The sequence below is a fragment of the Diachasma alloeum genome, unplaced genomic scaffold (assembly GCF_001412515.2).
Source record: "Diachasma alloeum isolate Michigan unplaced genomic scaffold, Dall2.0 Dall_scaffold_00188, whole genome shotgun sequence".
Classification (NCBI taxonomy): domain Eukaryota; kingdom Metazoa; phylum Arthropoda; class Insecta; order Hymenoptera; family Braconidae; genus Diachasma; species Diachasma alloeum.
Genome location: NW_021680354.1, coordinates 725532 through 747481, shown reverse-complemented (window position 1 = coordinate 747481; position 21950 = coordinate 725532). Strand labels below are relative to the sequence as shown.

At 35.9% G+C, this 21950-nt stretch overlaps 3 protein-coding genes across 6 annotated transcripts; 2 read left to right on the top strand and 1 right to left on the bottom strand.

Moving 5' to 3' along the window:
- The first annotated feature begins 41 nt into the window (after positions 1 to 41).
- Positions 42 to 4126, top strand: LOC107048364 (proteoglycan 4-like). Its single transcript, XM_015271513.1, has 2 exons — positions 42 to 318; positions 2256 to 4126. The coding sequence occupies exons 1-2, from the start codon at positions 42 to 44 to the stop codon at positions 4124 to 4126; spliced, it is 2148 nt and encodes a 715-aa protein (XP_015126999.1).
- Positions 4127 to 4733: 607 nt separating this feature from the next.
- Positions 4734 to 13976, bottom strand: LOC107048379. Of its 2 annotated transcripts, XM_015271526.2 has the most exons (5): positions 13819 to 13976; positions 13564 to 13665; positions 9048 to 9102; positions 5223 to 8962; positions 4734 to 5096 (listed from the first exon to the last, which is right to left on the bottom strand). In XM_015271526.2, exons 2-4 carry the CDS (start codon positions 13590 to 13592, stop codon positions 5252 to 5254), a joined length of 3795 nt encoding a protein of 1264 aa, XP_015127012.1. In that variant the 5' UTR covers positions 13593 to 13665; positions 13819 to 13976; the 3' UTR covers positions 4734 to 5096; positions 5223 to 5251. The 2 variants fall into 2 exon arrangements, with proteins under 2 accessions (XP_015127012.1, XP_028982623.1); XM_029126790.1 differs by having other exon boundaries at positions 4734 to 8962.
- Positions 13977 to 14408: 432 nt separating this feature from the next.
- LOC107048373 (CCR4-NOT transcription complex subunit 7) lies at positions 14409 to 21606 on the top strand. 3 transcript variants are annotated; one of them, XM_015271519.1, is made up of 7 exons: positions 14409 to 14503; positions 16096 to 16136; positions 16242 to 16421; positions 16952 to 17111; positions 18357 to 18633; positions 19405 to 19545; positions 20789 to 21606. In XM_015271519.1, exons 2-7 carry the CDS (start codon positions 16115 to 16117, stop codon positions 20915 to 20917), a joined length of 909 nt encoding a protein of 302 aa, XP_015127005.1. In that variant the 5' UTR covers positions 14409 to 14503; positions 16096 to 16114; the 3' UTR covers positions 20918 to 21606. The 3 variants fall into 3 exon arrangements, with proteins under 3 accessions (XP_015127005.1, XP_015127007.1, XP_015127008.1); XM_015271521.1 differs by having other exon boundaries at positions 16083 to 16136; XM_015271522.1 differs by lacking the exon at positions 14409 to 14503 and having other exon boundaries at positions 16095 to 16172.
- Positions 21607 to 21950: the final 344 nt, after the last annotated feature.

Genomic DNA, 21950 nt, shown 5'->3' with positions numbered 1-21950 from the left:
CCTGTGTTTCGGATCAATATCGCGAAGTCATTTATTCAACAATGGCTCTTTCTACATCTTGGATAAAAAAAAACATGTTCCCAACTTGTGATGAGAAGAAGGGATTGGATACCAGCCCAAACAGGCGGCTGACGGAAGCGGAAGTCAGAGTGAAGAGATCTTTGGAGAAACTTTCGATTCCTGAGTGGTACCTGAATAATTCCTCCAAACCACCGAAGATTCTGATAAATAAAAGTGCACTTGAGAATCGCCCTGCACCCTGGAAGAATAATAGGAAGAATTCCTCCATGTCTGCGCTCACCACTAAAAATTTCAAAGGTAAATAATTGTTTTGACAACTGGGATGAGTTTTCTTGAGATATTTATACTGAGGATGTTTTATTGTGATAACGTATTTAATGGATTCAACTAGTTAGAAAATTTCGAGTTTTTTCTTATATGTAGGAGAATGATAACTCCGGTGTCACTGTTATCAAGAAAATTTTAGAGAATTCTCGTGTTTCGAGAATCTTCTCCAAAAGAAATCAATTCTCTTCTAAAACTGACGTTCTTCGATGGGGAAAAATTCAATTTATGAAATCTTGAATTTTTGCAAATTTAATTAATGAAAATCTTCCCCCATCGCAAGACTTGATAACTTGCAAATGTTATCCATTTGATAAAAGTTTTTTTGTATCAAGTTTATTGAAAATAATGCAAATACATGGTGCATTATTCTAATTTTTTTGATAGAAAAAAAATCTACAGATGTTGATTTTTCTGTATAATTTATTCTATTCGAATTTTTTCTATAAAAATTCTTTGGCTTCTTCGGCACGAAATTTCTAATTTTTTAAATATAATTATGAGAAATAAATATAAAAATTGCCAACAAGCGTTGATAGATTATAGACTTTTGTCTCAAATATCTGTAAAGAAATGACACGATAAAGTTGCCCAATAAAATTATTTGAGGATATCCAAGTACTTTAGCTCTTTTTTCTTCAGTGAAATGCTCTTTTCTTTTTGTAGTCGAATATCAGAGCTTTCATTTGAGCCCCATTTGACCCTAAGTTTCCGGAATTTTTACAATGATTGTATTATTTGAACTATACCGATCTTTTTTTTTTTATGCTTATTTTATATCGCTTCGAGTCTGATGAGACTATATGGCGATTGATCAAGACTTCAAAAATGGTTAGATCTCACCATTCTACCCGGCCAGGAATCGAACCTGGAACCTGTCCGTTGTGAGGCAACGGCCTTAACCACTACGCCAGGCCACCGGGCGACTATACCGATCTGAATTTGAATCTCGATCTGAAACCGTTAAAAAAAATTTTTTAAACCTGAAAAAAAAATTCGAAAGCTTATTTTTAGAGGAAGATTGAAGAAGTAATTTAACAATTGCAATTTTTGAAAATTACGAGTATTTTCCATGAATAATTTCTAAACAATCAATTTTCCATCATAAAAATCATCTGTTCAAAATTGTATAATAACAAATTTATTCATATTTAGAATTTTACCAGAAATGGATTTCATACTTAACAAATAGAGTTTCACACAGGGAAAAATTTAATAGAAAAACCTAGTGAATTTGTTCGACAATTCTATTGAATTTGTATTGAACTTACTATTAGTTTTTGGCGGATTCTATTGAAATGTTCGACAGAATTCAATTTTTCTATATAACTTATCCTCTTCAGATGTTTCTATAGAATTTCGTCGGCTCAAATTTTCCAAGTTTTTTCATTCTATAAAACAAAAAAACTTGAGTCGAGGAAATTCTACAAAAAATATCTCAATAGAATCAGACAAAAACGAATAAAAAGTTCAATAGAAATCAATTAGAATTTTCTAACGAATCCGCTTAACTTTTCTATTCAATTTTTTTATCCGTGTTCCGGAACTTTAATTATTTATTTATAAACAACGAATTTTATATAAATCTCACAATTATGCAATTGTTTATCCAAATTTTAATTTAAATGACGATGAATATTTAATTTACAAATGTGATGATTGAAAATGGTTGAACCTATAATGTGGGCTGTACCAAACTGAAAAATACTTGGATATCCTTAAGCACTTCTAATAATGAAATCGAAATTTAAGTTTTTCTGAAAAAAAGCTAGATTTTCTATTAAATTTCTCCCCACATGCTAATCAATAAATGAAATTCTACTAATCAATTAATTCCTCTAATCTAAATGAATTCCTCCAATCAATTATTTAAATTCCACAACCTAATTTCCATTTTCATTTGCTTCCAGGAAGCAACAAATCCGTCTTCTCCGACGCTCAGAGCTTCACAAACTTACACAAGCTCTACCGGCAGGTCCAAAAAACCCAAGACTTCACCTCAAAATCCCCGGACAGCTCAATGATCGCCCAGAACGGCACCCTCGAGCGCAAGCACTCAAAACAGAAGAAGCGCCTGAACGCCAGCGGCACCTTCCCCCGGATGTCGATCTCCCGAAAGATCCAGAACATTAACATCGTCCTGCCGCCCCCTCCGAAGCTGGACCTGAGCCTAGAAGCTCTCAACGATTTGAAGTTCTCCCTACCGAACGAGGACCCCCCGTCAGAATCCAAAAAGATAATGGTGACAGACCTGGACGACCCGGACCCCGAGTGCCTGCGCATTCGTCGTCAGACGTACACCAAGCCGACAACTCCCAAGAAGCCGAGGAGCCCAGACTGCTCGATCCCCTGCAGAACCCCCGACTTCAGGTCCTCGTTTCTGATGAACTTCAAGGTCCGAACGTCGTCTACGCCCCAGGGGTCCCCCGTCTCCGTCTTCTCGACGTCAACAATGGAATCTCCGATATCCAGACCTATTCGTCGTGAGTCTGTCTTCAACTTCTCGGACATCATCTCCTGCTCACCCCCGGTCAAACCCTTCCGTCAAGCCTCTCCAGAGCCTTACCACAAGTCCCTGTTCTTCCTTCCCCGAGTCGAAGCCCCCCCGCCCCCAGAGGTTAAGCCTCCGATCCTCAAACCTCCCCGTAAAGACGCCCCCAAGCCCCCGAAGGAGTCCCCCCCAGCACCGGAACCAACAGCTCCCCGCAGACCATCACCTCGACCGACATCATCACCCTCCAGCCTCCTCGAGAAGCTCCAGCTCTGCGACTCCTGCAGGGCCGACAACGTTCGCATTCGCGTGATCATGGTGTCCCCAGCGCGATCCCCCAGAACGTCTCCATCATTCCGCAGTCCCCTGTTGCCGATCAGTGAGGACCAGAAGATGACTGTGTCACGCAACAGCTCCAACGCCTCCTCCAACCTGGCGTTCATCGTGTCGAAGAAGAAGTCGACAGCAATGGAGAAGATAATCAAGAAGACACGGACGGGGGAGATGTCCCTCATTCAGGACATCATCGAGGAGCTCCAGGAGAAGTGCCGGTCCTCCCCCCAGCCGACGTACACGTCCCCGGGGTCCAGGAAGTTCGTGAGGAAGCTGGTGAGGGCTCTCGAAAGTACTGACACTGATGAGGACGAGAATGGGTACGTGAACTGCAAGAGTGAGACTGAGACCTGCAGCAGTGAGGGGGGCAGTGATGCGGATATTAAATCGGCGGCGTCGTCGACATCTTTGAGCTTCAAGGAATCTGACAGTGGGAGTGAGGGTGAGCCGAGGTCGCCGACCCTGTCGTCTGAGCCGGATTACGACTGGATGATCAATGCTAAGAAGGAGGAGAAACTCAAGGAGGAGGAGGAGGATGAGGAGTCTGTCTTCTGGGTCCCAGTGAAGAAGTCGCTCCCCAGGACCAGCTCAATGCTCAGTATGATAACGACCTCGGGATCCGGGAGACAGTCCCCCTGCATTAGCCCCATTAGAGTACAGCACGGGGCCAGAACGTTCCAGTGGGGAAACTCCTGTGACAGCTGGGGGAATACGTATAGGCAGAGCAAGAGCCAGCTGCCCAAGAGACTCTTCAGGATCGATGAATCTGGGGTGATTGATTCGGGATATTCTGACAAGTCGGAAAGATCTTTCGTCACTGATGCTGGAGCCTCCTGGTCGGATTTCGAATCGACTCAGAGCCCCAGTGACCTCGAATCGTTCTCTGGGACCATCTCCAGGCCGAACAAGGCAATGGAGAGGGGAAATGTTTTCATTGGGCATTCCATAGTGGTTTAGGGGCTTCGCGGGGCAATTCGGGGGTTGCGAGACTAGTCGATGAGGAGGGATGCTATTATTATTTGATAATAATTTTCGATAATTAGGGGAGTCGTAATTGATTGGTATTTTTTAATCAAATTATTTTTACTGATGTTTTTATTCTTCTTTCTTTCATTGAGGGCGTTCTGAATGTAAAAAATGTATGGAAATTATTGGTTTCATTTTTCAATTTAAGATTCTTTGGAGAAAGTAATAGTTATTGACTTCTATTATAGATATTTGTACTTGTTCGAGAGCTGTTTGTAAAAAATTTTGACTAAAATTATATCTAACGAAAAAAAAAGGATTTCTGTTTCTAATTGATGGGAATAAAATTGTACAGTTAATTTATAAGAATTTTTGAATAAAATTATTTCTAAAAATATTTTTGGGTGTTCCTCTTATTAATAGCCTTCCGAATGAAAAAAATTACTAAAATTATTCATCCAATTTGAGCAGAGGCTTTCCCAAAAAGAACATGAGAGTTTTCACTAGTTTGACATATGCTTATTTAAAATTTTTAAATTAAATTACATCTGACAGAAAAAAAAGGATTTATGCTGTTAATTAATTTATAAAAAAAACATCTTTGAACATTTGATATTTTATTGAAAAACGGAATCCATCATTTTCACTTCTCCATCGAGTAATACATAATAATGAACAAATTAAAAAATAAAAGTAAAAAAAACATGAAAATTATTGATCTCATATTCAACTCTGAGATTCTTCAAAGAAGCAAATAGAAGTTACTGACGTCTAACATTATATTCATTCTCTTTTTCGATAACTATTTGTGAAAATGTTCAGAACAAATGGAATCTGACAAGAAAAGAGAATAAGTCATCAATTAATTGATAAGAAAAAGAATGTTCACCATTGTTGAGCCTATGATATTGAAAAACAGTATTCATCGTTTTCCTGCAACGATTTTACCCTCAAATAATACCTGATAACAAAAAATCAGAATATAAAAGTAAAAAAAGAGTCATAGAGAAAAAAAACACAGTGAATATTTTTATAACTCACTGCTGTAGTAACTCAAATAAAGCTATAGTTGAAAAAATAAAAATACTTTTTTCATCTCAAGCACACCGTCGTTGTTCACGCCGAAAGCAAGCCTTCCTCCACAAGTTTGGACTGAATCTCCGGCAATTTAATCTGGTACTCGTCCCCATCAAAACTGACAATTTCAACTTTGTACGTTTCATTCTGCAGCAGAAGAGTCTCCAGTCTCGCCAGCACCGGTGGTGCTACCTCAGAAGTGGCTGGATCAATGAAATCATAAAGACTGCAGACACAGCCGAAGGCCTCTGGCTTCAAAAAATCCCGCGTCATCTCCCTGATATCAGTGTGCAGAACCTCCGATAAATTACCGAAATCGAGGAAGAATACGAGAGCAGACGTGGCTGTGGCCTTGGAGTTGAAGCAACAGCCTCTGTACCACTGGCCATCCTCGAAGAGAGCGATGCAAAGTTCGTTGTCACGTGGAATGTAATGACTCGACGACTCACTGTACTTCTTCATCATTTCTGGCATGACACTCGTCACGTGAACAATCATTTCCGTGTCTTCTGGTCCAAACACGAACTTGCATCCTGGCTGGATGGTCTCGAGGAACAAAGCAGGAACAGTCTCACCAATGCTACCAAGTTTTCCAGTAGCCATGTCGTTCAACGTGAAGCACTCACTGTTGCTGATTGGCTGAAGAATGACGACCTGTTCCTTTGGAGTCGATTGTGCCTCTGAAGCTGGTGGAGCTGACGTTTCTGCAGCTGACGATTGACAATTTTCGTTTTTCTTGCCCTCTCGTTCCCACGTTGGTGTCAGTAACTGATTAATCTGATCATTGAAGCTCTTGCCCGTTGCAGTACTCTTGAGAATCACATGGTCTTCATCCTTGATCGAGCTGTGCCGTTGATACACAAACTGCTCCTCACAGGCAACAGCATTTGCCAGATGAAGAACAGCCTCTTCAGTTGGAGGGCCCGACTTGATACCGTAGAGTTTCACCTTCTTGACGCAGCAGACTTCATTCATCAGAGATTCTGGCATTACTCTCAGTTTGTCCAGAGTTGTCATTTGTATGTCGCCATAATCAATGTAAACTACTTTGATCTGCTTCGTCTCAGGGTCTGAGGAAAACACCATGGCTCTGTAGTAGTTGCCATCCTCAAATTGGGTTAAAACATACTCAGCAGGTTGTGGAAGTGACTCTAATGGTGATGATGTCAAAGCACACTTGGCTACTGTCTGCATCAAACGATTGTGTCTCTCAATTTCTTCAGGTTCAACACTTCGAAGAAAGAGCAGACTGGGGCTGCGATACGACTGAATCATCACATTGGTGTTATTTTTCAATTCAACACGTTCAACTATTCTTTTCGCCTCTGATGACGAATTTTCCACCTTTCCTTTGTCTTTCTCTTCACGATTATTTTTGTTGTTTGTCTCGCGAACTGTTTCTTGTCCTGTAGTTCCTGGGTCATTAATTTTCGTATCAGGAGTCTCTGTCAGCGTCACGTCCACTTTAGAGAATTCTACTTCCCATGGAGTCCATTCATTCAATTGCAGTCCTTTCGTTATGACTGACTGATCATTCTTCATAGTCACCTCCACCACAGCCCTAGCATCATTGTTACTCTTCGAGTTCATGGCTGCAGTCACATCCAGTTCTACCACACTTCCTACCTCAAGGGAAGCCAAGGACGACTGGTCTGAACTAGTATTCATGATTGCAGAGAAAATACAAATGTCACTGTATTTAGGAGTCAGTGGGATTATCTTCTCCACAGAAGTGATGATGGCTGCCTCGTCGAGAGAAGCAATCTCAATGCTTGGTGGTTGATACTTCAAAACGTAACCACGGACCCAATACTCATCATCTGGTTTCTTGACTGCAACCAAGTCGTCAACATGTGGCTCGTAATTGACGCAGCTCGCTGCTCTTCCATCGCAGTCATCCTTGAATGGAGTCAGCAAACTCTCGAATGCCTCATTGATGGCATCAAAGCTGACGACAACTCGAACTGCCCTAGTATCAATGACATATGCAATTTCTGCGACGAGTTTCATTCCTACAGTGACAGAATTCAATACACTGGGAGGTCTCTTAGCCGATGGTGTGGCTGACGGTGCAGCTGGTGTAATTGCAGCAACAGTAACTTCTTCAACTGGCGTTTTCTCCTCGAACATGTCGACATTGATGACGTGAACTCCATTCTCAGTCTTCACATTTATTTTTTTCACTGACATCACCGCATCAATATCAAGATCCTTGGATTTGTCAAAGAATTTCTGCGGCAGTTTGATCAGTTGTGAAAATCTCGGTGGCTCTGCCAAACTTCCAATAGCCTTGAAACCACTGGCTGATGATGACAACTCTTCAGCTGTGCCCCAATCAATGTAATCGACAATTGTAGGATTGAAGGACAGAAGAAGCCCACGATGCCAAACGTTATCATAGATCACTCCATAGATTTCCCCAACGACTGGTTTATCAACTGATGGACATTGTTGAATACTTTCATTGAGCTTCTCCATCAATTCAGCGATTTTCGGATTGTCCTCGATTTTCTGAACGAAAAACAATTTTCCAGGCTCTTTAACAGAGGTAATCAGCACTTCAGTGAAACTTGATGAGGGAAGAAAATTGTCAGCATTGGAACGAGTCATCGCATGAGCATTACGAATACTTTTGGCTCCACTGTTGTCTCCTCGTGGCACTGATGGGCTTGCTGCAATAGTTTCCACAGCTTGTTTTGAAGCCGGTTTTTCAACGCGAGGCGAAGTATTTTCCTGTTTAGCTTGTGGAGTTACAGCGGATGTTGTTGGGGCCGCAGGTGTTTCCACAGTAACAATTTTTGTTGGAATTGGTTCGACCACTGATTTAGGGCGTCGAAGGGGTACCTTCTTCTTCTCGTCTACTTCTCCTTGAATTTTACCAGCTGGCTGACTCGTCTTTTTCACTTCCATTCCCACAACTGGCTGTGAATCCACTGGGACATTTGTGTCAATCTTGTTGCTGCACTGGTGAGAGTTAGCACCGACCAGAGGAGGAATTTTTCCACACTGTTCTTGATGCTTTGGCCAGTCAGCAGCTTGACAGGCTCGACTGCAGTAGAATCCCTCACATATTGAGCAGCACAGTGTTGCATCTCTTGAACAGTGCATGCATTCCCCACAGTAATCTTTACACTGATCTGATCCATACTTGTAGCACCCTGAATGTCGAATCTCGTAAATTTTGGCAATATCGTTGATGATTCTTGGACGAGGTTCAGATATGTTGTATGATGTGTGCCCTCTGCCCATTGTTACGTGTCTACGTCCTGCGGCGTCGACTGTCAGGGACCCTCTCGTCCACAATGCATTTGTATCAGCGTACTCAATCCTGTCGTAAGGATAATGCACAAAATTTGGGGACATCACTGGGTAAGCTGGAGCAATGGAATATTCACGTGCAGGAAACTTGTTGCGAAGTAATTCAACGGGTGAATCGTGACTTGCGTGGTGAGAGTAAGTGACACTGGTCTTGGGCAGCACGTGGTCTTGTTCCATCAATGAGGGGACTGGTGGGGAAAGCTCGTCTGGGAATTGGCCTGGCTGGACCTCCTCGTGTCTCTCGACTGACTCTTCCTTTCTTTTTCGACGAAATTGGACCCTCAAGTCCAGTGGAGGCCTCCCATCCAGTGATCTTATTGCATTTTCTGCTTCACTGTATGTTGCGTAGGAGATAAACGCAAATTGGCCGCCCCGTGGAGCGATTATTGCCTTTACAGTGCCATATTCCTTGAAGATTTTCGCGATTCCATCCTGTTTTTAGTGCAATTGAAGGAGACACGGTTATTTTGATTTTATAAATTCAAATTTATCTGGGAATGGATGGAAATTTACTCACCTCGTTCAACTCAAGGGGCAAGTTGGTCACGTACAAGGAATAATCCTCCCCGAATCTGTGGAGAAGAGAATAGGATATTATTGGAATGTGTATTTAGATAAGGAGAGCGCACTGTGGAAAATTTTTGGCTGCATTTTCCGGTACACATGTTCGAAAACATTTGATAGAAAAACCTAGCGAATTCGTTAGAAAATTCAGTTGGATTTCTATTGAATTTCTATTAAACAATTTATTATTTTTCGCCGAATTCTATTAAAAAATTCGGCAGCTTTTCTGACAGTTTTCTTAAATAAAAATGTTCAATAGAAAATATTTTTGTAAATAATTCCTCGACTCAAATTTCTCAAGCTTTTTTGTTTGATTTTTTTTATGAAGGAGACCAAAATTATGTAGAAAAAATTTGGAAAATTAGGTCAGAAAATTCCTACAGAACATTCTCAACAGGAAATGTTGTATAGAAAGATCAAATTCTACACATTTTTTCTGTAGAATAATTTTTATTGGACTTTTTCTAGATTTTATTAAATTAATAGATTCTATTCAATTTTTTTTATAAAAAAAAATAAGTAGTGAAGCTACAGAATTTTTTAATTGAATCGACGAAGAAGTAATAGAATTTTAGTTTAAAAATCTTATATAATTTTTTAAAGACAGCGCTAGGGTTATTTATTCATTATTTTCATACGTGAGGGTAATTCGATTTTTTCAATACGAAGGTATCTCATAATTTCTAAAGTAACTCTGGTATTTCACAATTCCCATTGCAACTCAGTTTTTGTAGACAATTTTGTCTAACTCAGGTCAAATTAACATAAGATTCATTGCATTAACGCTGATGAAATAGTATTTAACTGATTCAGTCGATAAATTGGAAATCGCTATTATGTTGAGGGTGTCATGAATGTCCTTGAAAAATGAAATTTTTCAATGTTTGCTAAAATTTTTTTTGTCATTAAGAATGTCCAAGTATCCTTTGTAGTTTGGTATAGACCACACTATAGATTCAACCATTTTGAATCATCAAATTTGTTGATTCAATTGCGTGAGAAAAATTTGAAAAAAAATCGTGAGTATTCAGTATTATTCAAATTACATTTTGGATAGACGCACGAAAAAATTTCATAAAAAAACCTAGCGAATTCAGTAAAACTTTCTATCGGATTTCTATCGAACTTTCTATTAGTTTTTTGCCGATTCTATTGAAATGTTCGATAGGAAATATTCAAAAGAAGAATGCAATAGAATTTTATTTTTTTATACAACTTCTTCTCTTCAGATATTTTTATAGAATTTCCTCGGCTCAAATAAGCTACGTTTTTTTTCATTCTATTTTTAATTTCTTCTCATCAACCAAAAAAAATTGGAAATTTTGAGCCGAGGAAGTTCTATAGAAAATATCTCATCAATAGAATAAGTTATATCAAAAAATCGAATTCTATTGACTTTTTCTATTAAATATTTTCTGTGGAACGTTTCAATATAATCGGCCAAACACTAATAGAAAGTTCAATAGAAATCCAATAAAATGTTCTAACGAATTCGTTGGGTTTTTTTATTAAAATTTTTGTGCGTGTAGGAATTAGAACATGAGCAAATCATTTATAGTAATATAAAAATTCAACAGCTGATAAATTGCGAGATATGACTCCCATCGGTCGTATTGTTTTTTACAATGAGAGAAATCATAAACAATTAATTGAAAAAATGAATATCGAATGTGACAGGAAAAAGGGCATAATGAAAGGGCATCAATTGAAAATGAACATTTCAAGATTAGAGAGAAGATTAAAATCTGGAAAAAATCTCGAACAATCAGTGTCGTACTTTTCTAATAAATAATTCATGTTTCTGGGTGCTTCGAAATGGCGTGCTACGTCCGAGTGGCCGCGCTGCGCTGATTGAACTCTGGCCGTACCATGGAGGGGGAAATATTATTGAATATACAGGGTTCCCACTGATTGAAGCACCCTAGTCAAACGAGAAACTATTGTTCAAATAAATAATTGAAGGAATAATGTGATGGATTAATTTATTACTTTTGTCAACGCCAGAATTCCCGTAAAAAATTATCGATGATGAATTAGTTTTTACACCATTCCGAATTTATTTTTCGTTACACTCAGTGACTCAACTGGAGTTTATTCATATTGTTCTAAACGCTGCAAGTAGCGTGATCATAACAGTTGAATGGGGACAAATGAAAAACTGAGGTCAAGGAGCCCTTCAAAATTTTAGTATTTTTTGAAAATCGGGATTCCGGGGATATATGAGATATCTTGCTTCAAATGAATTCAATTATAGCTTAAAATGTTAGTATAGTTTCAATGCCACACTTTCGAAGTTGAGCCATAATTACGATATATTTGTCGATTTTATGTTTATAATAATTTTTTCAAATTTTGAATTTTCTATAATATATTAATGATAATAATAATAATAATAATAATAATAATAATAATAGATAACAATGGCTTAAATGGCTCATGTAGATGACAAACCTGTGGAATGCAGAATCGATAAAAAAGCCATTTTCAATAACTAGGAGACCGTTGAACGAAAATATAAACACCGAAACGTGACTTGACGAAACGCGATTAGAATGTCAGCCGGAGAAGTAGCAATGGGGTGAGGGGAGTGATACGACCACAAAAAAGACAATCGTTTATATGAAAAAACGGAATGGTAAGAATAATCTCATTCAATTTAATAACATGAAATAAACAATAAATTATGTACCATAGAAGAAAATGATGTCCAAAATGACCACTCGAAAGCGTTTTGCCAATTTTTTAGCAAAAATAACTATACCACTTGGAGACAAGAGCAATTTCCCACTTGTTTAAGAATGTTAAACCAAAATGACAAACATTAAAAAATTTCTGTTTTTTTTTGCAACTGTTACATTACTAAGTTATCTTCATGTCAATGAAAATTTTATCTCCCCACCCGAGTTAATTATTTAGAAGCAAAATAGACAATAAAGTGTTAAACATCTGCATTATTATTTGCCCGGTACCCCAGGTTTTCCCTTGGTCGTGGAATTCAGTATCTATAGGGAAGGGTGGGGTAAAATGAACACTTCACTTTGTTTGAAATCTTATTGACCGGTTGAATTGTTGATGAAATTGATTTTTTTTTTCAATGAAAAAAACAAATTTTCCCCTCTGTGATAAGTCTGAATTGATCTCAATTGATAAATCTGTTTGAGTTTTTAATATTTTTTAAAAAGTCAAAAGTGTCCATTTTAGCCCAGCTTCCCCTATTTTTTGCACATTGCCTTATATTTCCATTTTTATTTTGGAGGCTTTCAGTAGGTGAATTATCACTTTGGAAATGAATGATAACATTTCTGTAGTGAATTGGTAACTAATTGGTTACCAGATGAGTGCATTTTCGAAAAAACTGCTTGCATAGATTGATGGGAAGGGATTTAGCCAAAAAAAAAAATTCGAAAAAAAACCTCTTATCCTACTCTACCAATTCAGAAAATTAACGATTTTTTGGAACATTAAAAAATTTGAATATAAATAGTTTGTAATGATTCCGAATAAATGATTTTTATGGTGGCAAATTGATTATTTATAAATTATTTATAGAAATTGCTCGTAATTTTCAAAAATTGCACTTTTTAAATTATTTCATCAATCTTTCTCCAAAAGTAAACTTTCAATTTTTTTCCGATTTTTTGAATGTTTTCTAACGGTTCTATATCGAGATTCAAATTCAGATCTGCAAAGTTTAAATCATAAAATCATTGTAAAATGTCCAGAAACTTAGAAAAGCCCTTCACTGGAGACGAAATAGACATCGGATATCCTGAAATTGCGGGAGAAAAATTTGAAAAAAAATCATGAATATTCAGCATCATTCAAATTACATTTTGCACAGAATTATTAGTTTTTGAAACATTCTTTGTTTATAAATAAATAATTGAAATTAAACTTTTAGAAACCTTATTTTTAGGCATGAAATCGATTTTTGGTAATATTCTGAATATGAATAAATTTGTTGCGATTCTGAACAAATAATTTTTAGGGTGGAAAATTGATTGTTCATAAATTATTCATAGAAGATGCTTGTAATTTTCACAAATTGCACTTTTTAAATGATTCCATCAATCTGCCTCCAAAAGTAGACTTTTTAATTTTTTTCCAGATTTTTAAAATGTTTCCTAACAGTTCAATATCGACATTCAAATTCAGATCTGCAAAGTTTAAATAACAAAATCACTGTAAAATGTCGAGAAACTGAGGGTCACATTAGGTTCAAATAAAAGCTCTGATGTTCAACTACTAAAGTAGAAAATCATTTCACTGGATAAAAAACAGCCAAAGTACTTGGATATCCTCAAGCCCCTCATTAAAAAAAACATTAATAAAACCTCATTGACTTTCGAGAGGAGCCTCACGCTCCGGGGTTGACCGACTCCCTGTGGAATGCCTGATACAATACTCCTTTGTTCTCTCGAGTTACTGTTGACTGCGAGAAAAAAAACAGAAAAATTTTTGGGTCTTACCGTACACTCGGCTTGCACGATTCCGGCATTCTGTCGTGTCGACGAATCCAGTAGATTCAACTCCAATACCTCAGCTTTTGGTCCCGATCGAAGCTAAAGCTCCTGCAATAATAAGAGAAACCGAGAGAATAATCAAACACGTGTGTAGAGACGAAGCACGTAATTATTGCGAGCCCATGTATCAACATATTCTAGAACGCAAAAAGTCAACTTTCCATAGAACATTTTTATCCGAAATAATTATCGATATATTACTCTTTTTCTTTCTCCGGAGGCACTCGGCAGTCTACTCTTGAATATTTCGATCGTTAAAACTGGACAGCACGTATGCAATTCGCCTTGATAAAGGGAACTGACAATAGACAAAGGATTCGACTGGCTCGGACCGGCTAAAATGGCGGTAACTGAATCATGTGGTTCGTGAATACATCAACACAAGTCAATTTATCCTGAATTCTAAACTAAAATTTCTTTTTTCTGCGTAATTACCGCGAAAAGTAGACGGGAAAAATAAATAATGATTTTACAAACTGATTTCTCGGTGGAATATCGACGGAACGAGTGAATTTTTGAAAGTCATATTGAGTATATATATGCACTTCCGTCTGGCACAGGAAATGATGATTTTTCTGCTCGAAAAAAGTGGAACTTTAATTCTAAAAAGGAGAAAAAAGTAGGATAAAAATTCCATCTCACCATTTCGTAATGTAAATGAGAATATTTGACGCCTCATAAGTCCAAAATTTTTAAATTTAATGGAACCTGGGGGAATGCAAATGTCCCCAGCGCGAGAATCTAGGGGAACAACGGTTGGAAGTGATGGCGATCCTGGCAGTATTGCAGTGTTCAGTTTTTAGGCCAGTTCCAGTACCAAAACTCATCATTGCTCCTGATAAAAGAAAATAAAAACAAGGATGATTGCAATTAACCTCTAATGAGGGTAAATATATCCTTTGAACAATAACCTCGATTACAATTCCAAACTAAACACTTCCTGATTCGTCCAAAAACTCTGGTTACACTGGAACTTACTATTGGTTTCTCAGAGATTGTCTGGTGTCTCGAGCATTTTCTCAAATGTACACAGTATTTCCATTGTTCTTTAGTCATCAAGGACACATTATTATGCTTTAATTAATAATGACGTTCAGTGATTCATTCATCAGGTTGCATTTTACTTATTCCTTAGTCTTTGGGGGAATGAAAAAGTGGCGGTAGAGGTTAATAAAATTGGCGCGGAGCCATGTCATGTGAAAACTTGTGTTTGAAAGTAAACAAATTTATTGAGATGGAGAGGATGTCAGGAGAGGATATCCTCTCCTCTTTTCAATTTTTGTTACTAAAAAAATTGCAGTGAAGTGGGGAAACGTAACAAGTTTATTTTGTATATTTGGTGATAAAGGTGCAATTATTTCGGTAATGAGTCGTTCCAAAAGAAAACGTCGAAAGACTTTTTTTCTTGGAAATTTGTTTAGCCACAAAAAAGCTCTATTCACATTTTGTCCTAGAATTACACGATCCCGAGATAAATGCATAATCGACAAAAATTAAAAATTTCACTTTTCACGCTTCAAAATTTTTTTATCGAAACAGTTTTATTGTCAACAATAAGAATCATCAGTTAAAATATTTAGGGAGAGGTTAACAAAATTGTGAAAACTTGTGTTTGAAAGTAAACAAATTGATTGAGATGGAGAGGATTGTCAATTTAAAAAAAGACTCTTCAATTTTTGTTAACAAAAAATAGCAGTCAAAAGAGTTTTTTTTATTGAAAATTTGTTTAGCCACAAAAAAGCATTATTCACATTTTGTCCTAGAATTACACGATCCCGAGATAAATGCATAATTGACAAAAATTAAAAGTTTCACTTTTCACGCTTCAAAATTTTTTTATCGAAACAGTTTTATTTTCAACAATAAGAATCATCAATTAAAATATTTAGGGAGAGGTTAACAAGATTGTGAAAACTTGTGTTTGAAAGTAAACAAATTGATATATAATATAATTTAAACAATTTGAGTTATTTATTTATAAACAGCGAATGTTAAAACAAAAATAATAATTCCGTGCAAGATATAATTTGAATGACGCTGAATATTCATGATTTTTTTCCATTTTTTTTCACACAAATTAACTGACAAATTCGATGATTGAAAATGCTTGAATCTGTAGTGTGGTCTATCCCAAACTGCAAAAGATACTCGAATATTCTTAAATTAAAAAAAGTCTATTCTCAATTTTTATTCAAATGAGAATCAGCACTGAGCTACATTCTCACATAAATCATTCAAAAATGAATAATGATAATCGAATAATTGTCTATTCCTGAAATTAACTTACGAAATTCCAGCATTTGTCGATACTAATATTGCCTGAAGACAATGGGGGTTTTGATATTCACTGAGAAAATGCTCAAGAAACCCGACAAATCGATCGAAAATTCTCTTGTAAAATTCCAGCGTTTCCTTCTGACAGTTGTTTGAACCTCAATCAGTGTTATTGAAATGTTAATCTTTAGTTATACTCCCCAGCAACAACGATCAACTGCAAATGGTCAGGAAAAGTGCAAGTGGTAAGGCAAAGGGAGCCTTGGAGGACTTTTAATACTGTAATTGTTACATTAAGATTCTCTATCGCATCATTGATATTAACTTCTGGATATTTTCCCAATAAACAGGTGGAGTTAATTCCATAGGGAAGGGAGGGGGTAGTATGCCCAGTAATGAAGAATGTGGAATTCGCGATGTCTGGGGGCACAATTTGGAGGAGGAATTTCGCACTATTCGAAAGGTCGTCCAACAGTATCAGTACATCGCCATGGATACAGAGTTTCCGGGAGTTGTTGCAAGACCAATAGGTATTGTATCATTTTTTAGTCCAATTTATTGCTTCTGAATGGAAGCTTTGTAATCGTCCCTAGTGATGATTTTCTAATTTCACTTGGAAATGATGTAGAATTTCATGAAACGTGCAAAAATGATGTTTTTAGAAAAAGTGTGTGTGGATGTGTGTCTGTATGTATGTGCGAATATTTCGGAATTTTTTTTATAAACCTCCACGAAAGAATAGCAAAGTTCCAGCTAAAAATATGAAACGTTGGCGAATAATTGGCATTGTTTGGGAGCACATTTGGGTGTAATTTCAGCTGAATCGGTCAAGCCGTTATTGAGATATAGAAATCCTTCAAAAATCTGTTTTCGATATCTCAAAAACTGCGCGACTGAATTGATTTTTTTGGGCGTCCAAATATTCCTTATCATAATATCCACCAATTCAAGTTATAACAACTTCACTTAAGGTATATCCCAAGACAATCGTACCCAAAAGTATTTTAAATGCAGAGTTAGAATTTAGTAGATTTCAATCAATAAATCGGTTTATTTTCAGGTGAATTTCGAACGTGCGCTGATTACCAATACCAATTGTTACGTTGTAATGTCGATCTCCTGAGGATCATCCAACTGGGTTTAACTTTCCTCGATGAGTCAGGAAATCCGCCGACTGGGAGCTACACCACATGGCAGTTCAATTTCAAATTCAATCTACAGTAAGTTGATTTTTTAAAAGATACGTATTAAAAAATTAAATAGAAAAACCTAGCGCTCTTGCTAGGAAATTCTATTCAATTTCTATGAGTTTTTTCATAGAAATTCTATGAGTTTTTTCTGCTGAAGTTTATTGAAAATTTCGCAGCCCTTTGGCGTAATTATAGTTATATATTGGGGAGAGTTGGACAAAATGGAACGTTTCATCATCTTTTCTAGTTATCAATATCACTTATAAATGAAGATATTCACAATTGGAATAGATTTCAACACGTCCCATTTTACCCGATCCTCCCCTATAACAATTTTGAGAGATTTTTTGACTGAAATTTACCAAAAAAGTCGGTAAATTTTCTTTTTTTTTTGTCTGACTTATTCTCTCGAGATTTTTAAATTGCAAATTTATCCTCATGTGGGGTTGACTTATCTCGATTAGCAAATACATTGTACTGAGAAAAAAAAATATTGTTGCCAAATATCCATTTACTGGAGAAAAGTATTCATCTTTTCAATGCTATATTTCTCCAGTTGAGTCATGTCTAGAAGATGATCATGTTAGTTATGACCCCGAGTAAACTCCCTCAATAATTATCAACAATAAAAAATTAATCAATCAATCAGTAAAAAAATAAGGAAACCTTATTTTTTAAGCATGACATCGATTCCTGGTAAAATGCTGAATATGAATAAATGTGTTACGATTCCGAACTAGTTATTTTTATAGTGGATAATTGATTGTTTGTTAATTATCCTATTCTAATTTATAGAAAATGCTCGTAATTTTCAAAAATAGCAATTTTTTAATTTCTTCATGAATCTTTCTCCAAAAGTAAACTCTATTTTTTTTCAACTGCTTAACATGTTTTAAGAATTCAAACGGTTCAATATTGAGATTCAAATTCAGACTTGCAAAGTTTAAATAATAAAATCATTGTAAAATGTCCGGAAACTTACAGTTAAATGGGGCTCAAATGAAAGCTCTGATGTTCGATTACAACAGTAGAAAGCCATTTCACTAGAGAAAAAATATCCGAAATACTTGAATATCCTGAATGTGCTTCGATGTTGAAAAATATCGATAATTTTCGGCAGGAAATTCATTTAAAACCTGAAAAATAAGCGGCGTTCTGTTATCCCTTAAGACAAACTAATGAAAAATTGCCTTCGTATATTTTTCTTCATCGAGACACTAAAATAATTTCTTCATTGTTCGTTCAGCCATTCTCATTCTCATTTTTTGCTTCCAGAGAAGACATGTATGCACAAGACAGCATTGACATGCTCCAAAACAGTGGGATACAGTTCAAAAAGCATGAGGAAGAAGGAATTGAGCCCCTGAATTTTGCTGAGCTCCTGATGACATCTGGAATCGTTCTCGCCGATGATATCAAGTGGTTATCCTTCCACTCCGGTTACGACTTTGGGTATTTACTGAAGCTACTTACCGATCAGAATCTGCCACACGAGGAAAGTGAATTCTTCGATCGCCTCAGGATATATTTTCCCACAATCTACGACGTTAAGGTACTGAATCTACTCTTGTGCATAATTGTTCATATAGTGAAAGGAAATACAAATTTCTTGAACAAGTCTTTTTGAAATCACAACAATCTCAAGTTAAAGCTTTCCTCCATGAGGCATCTTGTCATCCGGAAAAGGCACTGTCTCATGTGCAGGGATAGCCATGTTCATAAATCACAATTACTGTTACATTTTGAAGCCGTCAGTTAGTTAACATCACTCTTAAACTTTTAATTATTTCAGTAAGCATCAATTTAAATATTCAAATTTTGAACTATTTTATTAATCAATAATTTAGGTAGGACGATGGCCGATTATTTGGTTAATCGATAATTCCTTTTAAAAAATTACAAATATTCACTTGATGGAAAATTTAAAGTTCTATATTATCAAATATTTAATTCATGATCAATCGGAAATTTAAACTATTCATATTATATTCTTCTAAAATTTTGATGAGTATATTTAAACATTTATCAATGGAACTCGCAAATCCTTTCGATATCGATAATATTGAAAAAATATAATATTGATGGCCATTCCTGCTCATGTGAATACTTCATCTGTGAATAGAGCACTTATTCATGTTCAAGAGTTTCGAATTCAAATAAAACAATATTTTTTTTATAAGTTTAATAGTTTCCAACTTGTGATTTTTGGTCTAAACAAGTCTTGTCTGAAAACCTGTTGATTTTTTCTGTCAGTGTATTTCAATGTTTATTTTCACTGAACCATTTTAATTGAAAAATATATTTTCTCTCTTTTTGGGGACAGTATCTCATGAAATCGTGTAAAAACTTGAAAGGTGGACTTCAAGAAGTTGCTGAGCAGCTGGAGTTACAAAGAGTTGGGCCTCAACATCAGGCTGGCTCTGATTCCTTACTCACTGGAATGGTCTTTTTTAAAATGAGAGAGGTATGAACACTGATCAATCTTTTCTTTCGTCTCTCATGAAGCAAATGAGCCGAATGATTTTGCCTGAATTAACAAATTATCGGCAAAAAAATCTCTTGATTTCGAAGATATTGACAGAATCATTTGCAAATTCATTTTTTACACGTCTACTGCCTATCTTGATTACGGGTATCAAATATCTCGATAATGACGAATTCATTTACAAAACGACAAGAGAAACGTGTTGAACGAAATTTCAACAGTCATGAAAGTCATTCAAAAATTCATTATTTATGGTCCATAAATGGTCGATAAATAGTGAATTTGAAAATAACAAGAAAAACAAAATGACAAATGGAGAAAAAATTTTAGAAACGAAATTAAAAAAAAAACTTTTGGATAGAATGAATTTGACTCCCAGTTTTAATTTTTTAATATGTTTCGTAAAAATAGTCACTTTGGATAAAGAAATAAAAAATCTTCAATCAAGGTGAGGGAAGAGGGTACAATTTTCTACTTTTTCGGCGATTTTAAAGTATTTCCGAGGATGTGAGCTAATTGGTACCATCCTCAATCGAAAGAACGGAAAATTTCCGTCGAAAATGCTTATTGAAAACCCGAAAAAAATTTACCTGTGCTGAAACGCGAAATTTTGACAAAAACTCTCAAAACTCAAAAATTAACGTTGTGGGCGTAATACAATTTGAAAAAAATTGGCAACATTTTTTAGGCCTTTTGAGCGATAAGAAAGCCATATAAGAAGCCTCAATAAAATTAAATTTTTGAAGGTACAAAACCATACCAATAATTGGCGAAAACACCCACATGAGAATAGAAAAACTCAATAACTTACGAGAATGCAATAAATCAAGTCATTTAGCATTTCTTCGGAAATCCGTGGGGATCAACTTCTGAGTGGTATTGTCTTGGGATATACCTTAAGGCAATTTTCGGGTCTTCTGAAAAATTTCATCGAAATATCCGGTTCTGATGTTGCATAATGTTTTCTCTGTGCTTTCATTCTCCCAAATTATTTTCACAATAACTTGGACCCTAAAGAAAAAAAAATAACTTGAACTTGATCATTACAAGAAATAAGTACAAGACGTAAATTTTTTCTTTAGAATAGATAATAAATTTTGTGTGTATTTCGTACTCGGATGACCCATCCTCAAGATACGTACATATTTAATGATAAATCTCTCGTAATAAATTTGCTTATGAATCCTAAAAATCATAAAACCTTCCTGATGAATTTTTCCAGATGTTCTTCGAGGACAACATCGATGATGCTAAATACTGTGGCCATTTATACGGCTTGGGCACCTCGTTCGTGGTGAATGGCTCTGGAGGATATCTCGACAGCAACGGCGACAACTCATCCTCCTCGTAATGATCGAAAAATAGAGTAGAACCTCTCAAATTGATTAGTGAACAACAATTTTACATTGAGGAAAAATACGAGAGACACCACATTTCACACTGATAGAGCATCAATTGTGATTCTCCCCTCTTTCTACGTTTTCATTACAAAAGACAGATGAAAACCCCACGAAATACGGATTCACAGTTGAATAAAACGAAATAATTGGATTTTCCCCTTAAGGGAAGTGTTTTTGAAAAAAGTGTATTTATAGAATGGCTTTTTTGGTAACAAAAAAAATTGATAAAAAAAGATGCGTAAAAATGATAAACTGTTCTTGATGTTTCGTATTCGAAAGTGACTTTCCTCTAATTTGTGAAACTAATTTACTACATTCTATTTTTATTCAAACAATCGTAATTCAGCATTTAGAGCATTATGTCTTGGACTTTCCGATAGTTTTCGGTTGAGTATTTATTCAAATTAATTTTGATTAAAATCAAATTAATTACACGTTTCACACATTCAGTAAGGTAGAAACTATTGTACAACTGCCATGTTGAATTGGTTCATGAAAAAAGAAGGGAAAAAATATATATGTATAAATGATAATTTACGTGATTTATTTTATACGGTGTAAAGTTCAGTGAATGAATTAATAAAAAAAAACAATTATCATTCAGTACTTTTGACACGAATAAACCATAGGGGAATAGAAATGATGAGTTACTTCAATTCTTGGCATTTTTGTTAATTGGGGTTTGTATGGGACATCCCATGGCAAATCAGTTGCCATGGGAATTAATCCCACTTTAAAATTGTGCAGAAAAATTATGTATTATGATCGGAAAGAAGAAAAACAAGTGCACAATTGCATTTTTTAAATAAATGAGTACAGTAATTGTTGCTAATCAATTAGCAATTTGAAATTTTTTTGAAATTTTTGTTTCACTATTCTTTTCTTCTATTTTTTCATGTCATAGTTCTATCATCAACGGAAATACCATCAACATTTTGTGAATAATTTCGTTGTGTCAAATAATTCTAGACTCGAATTCGTTTT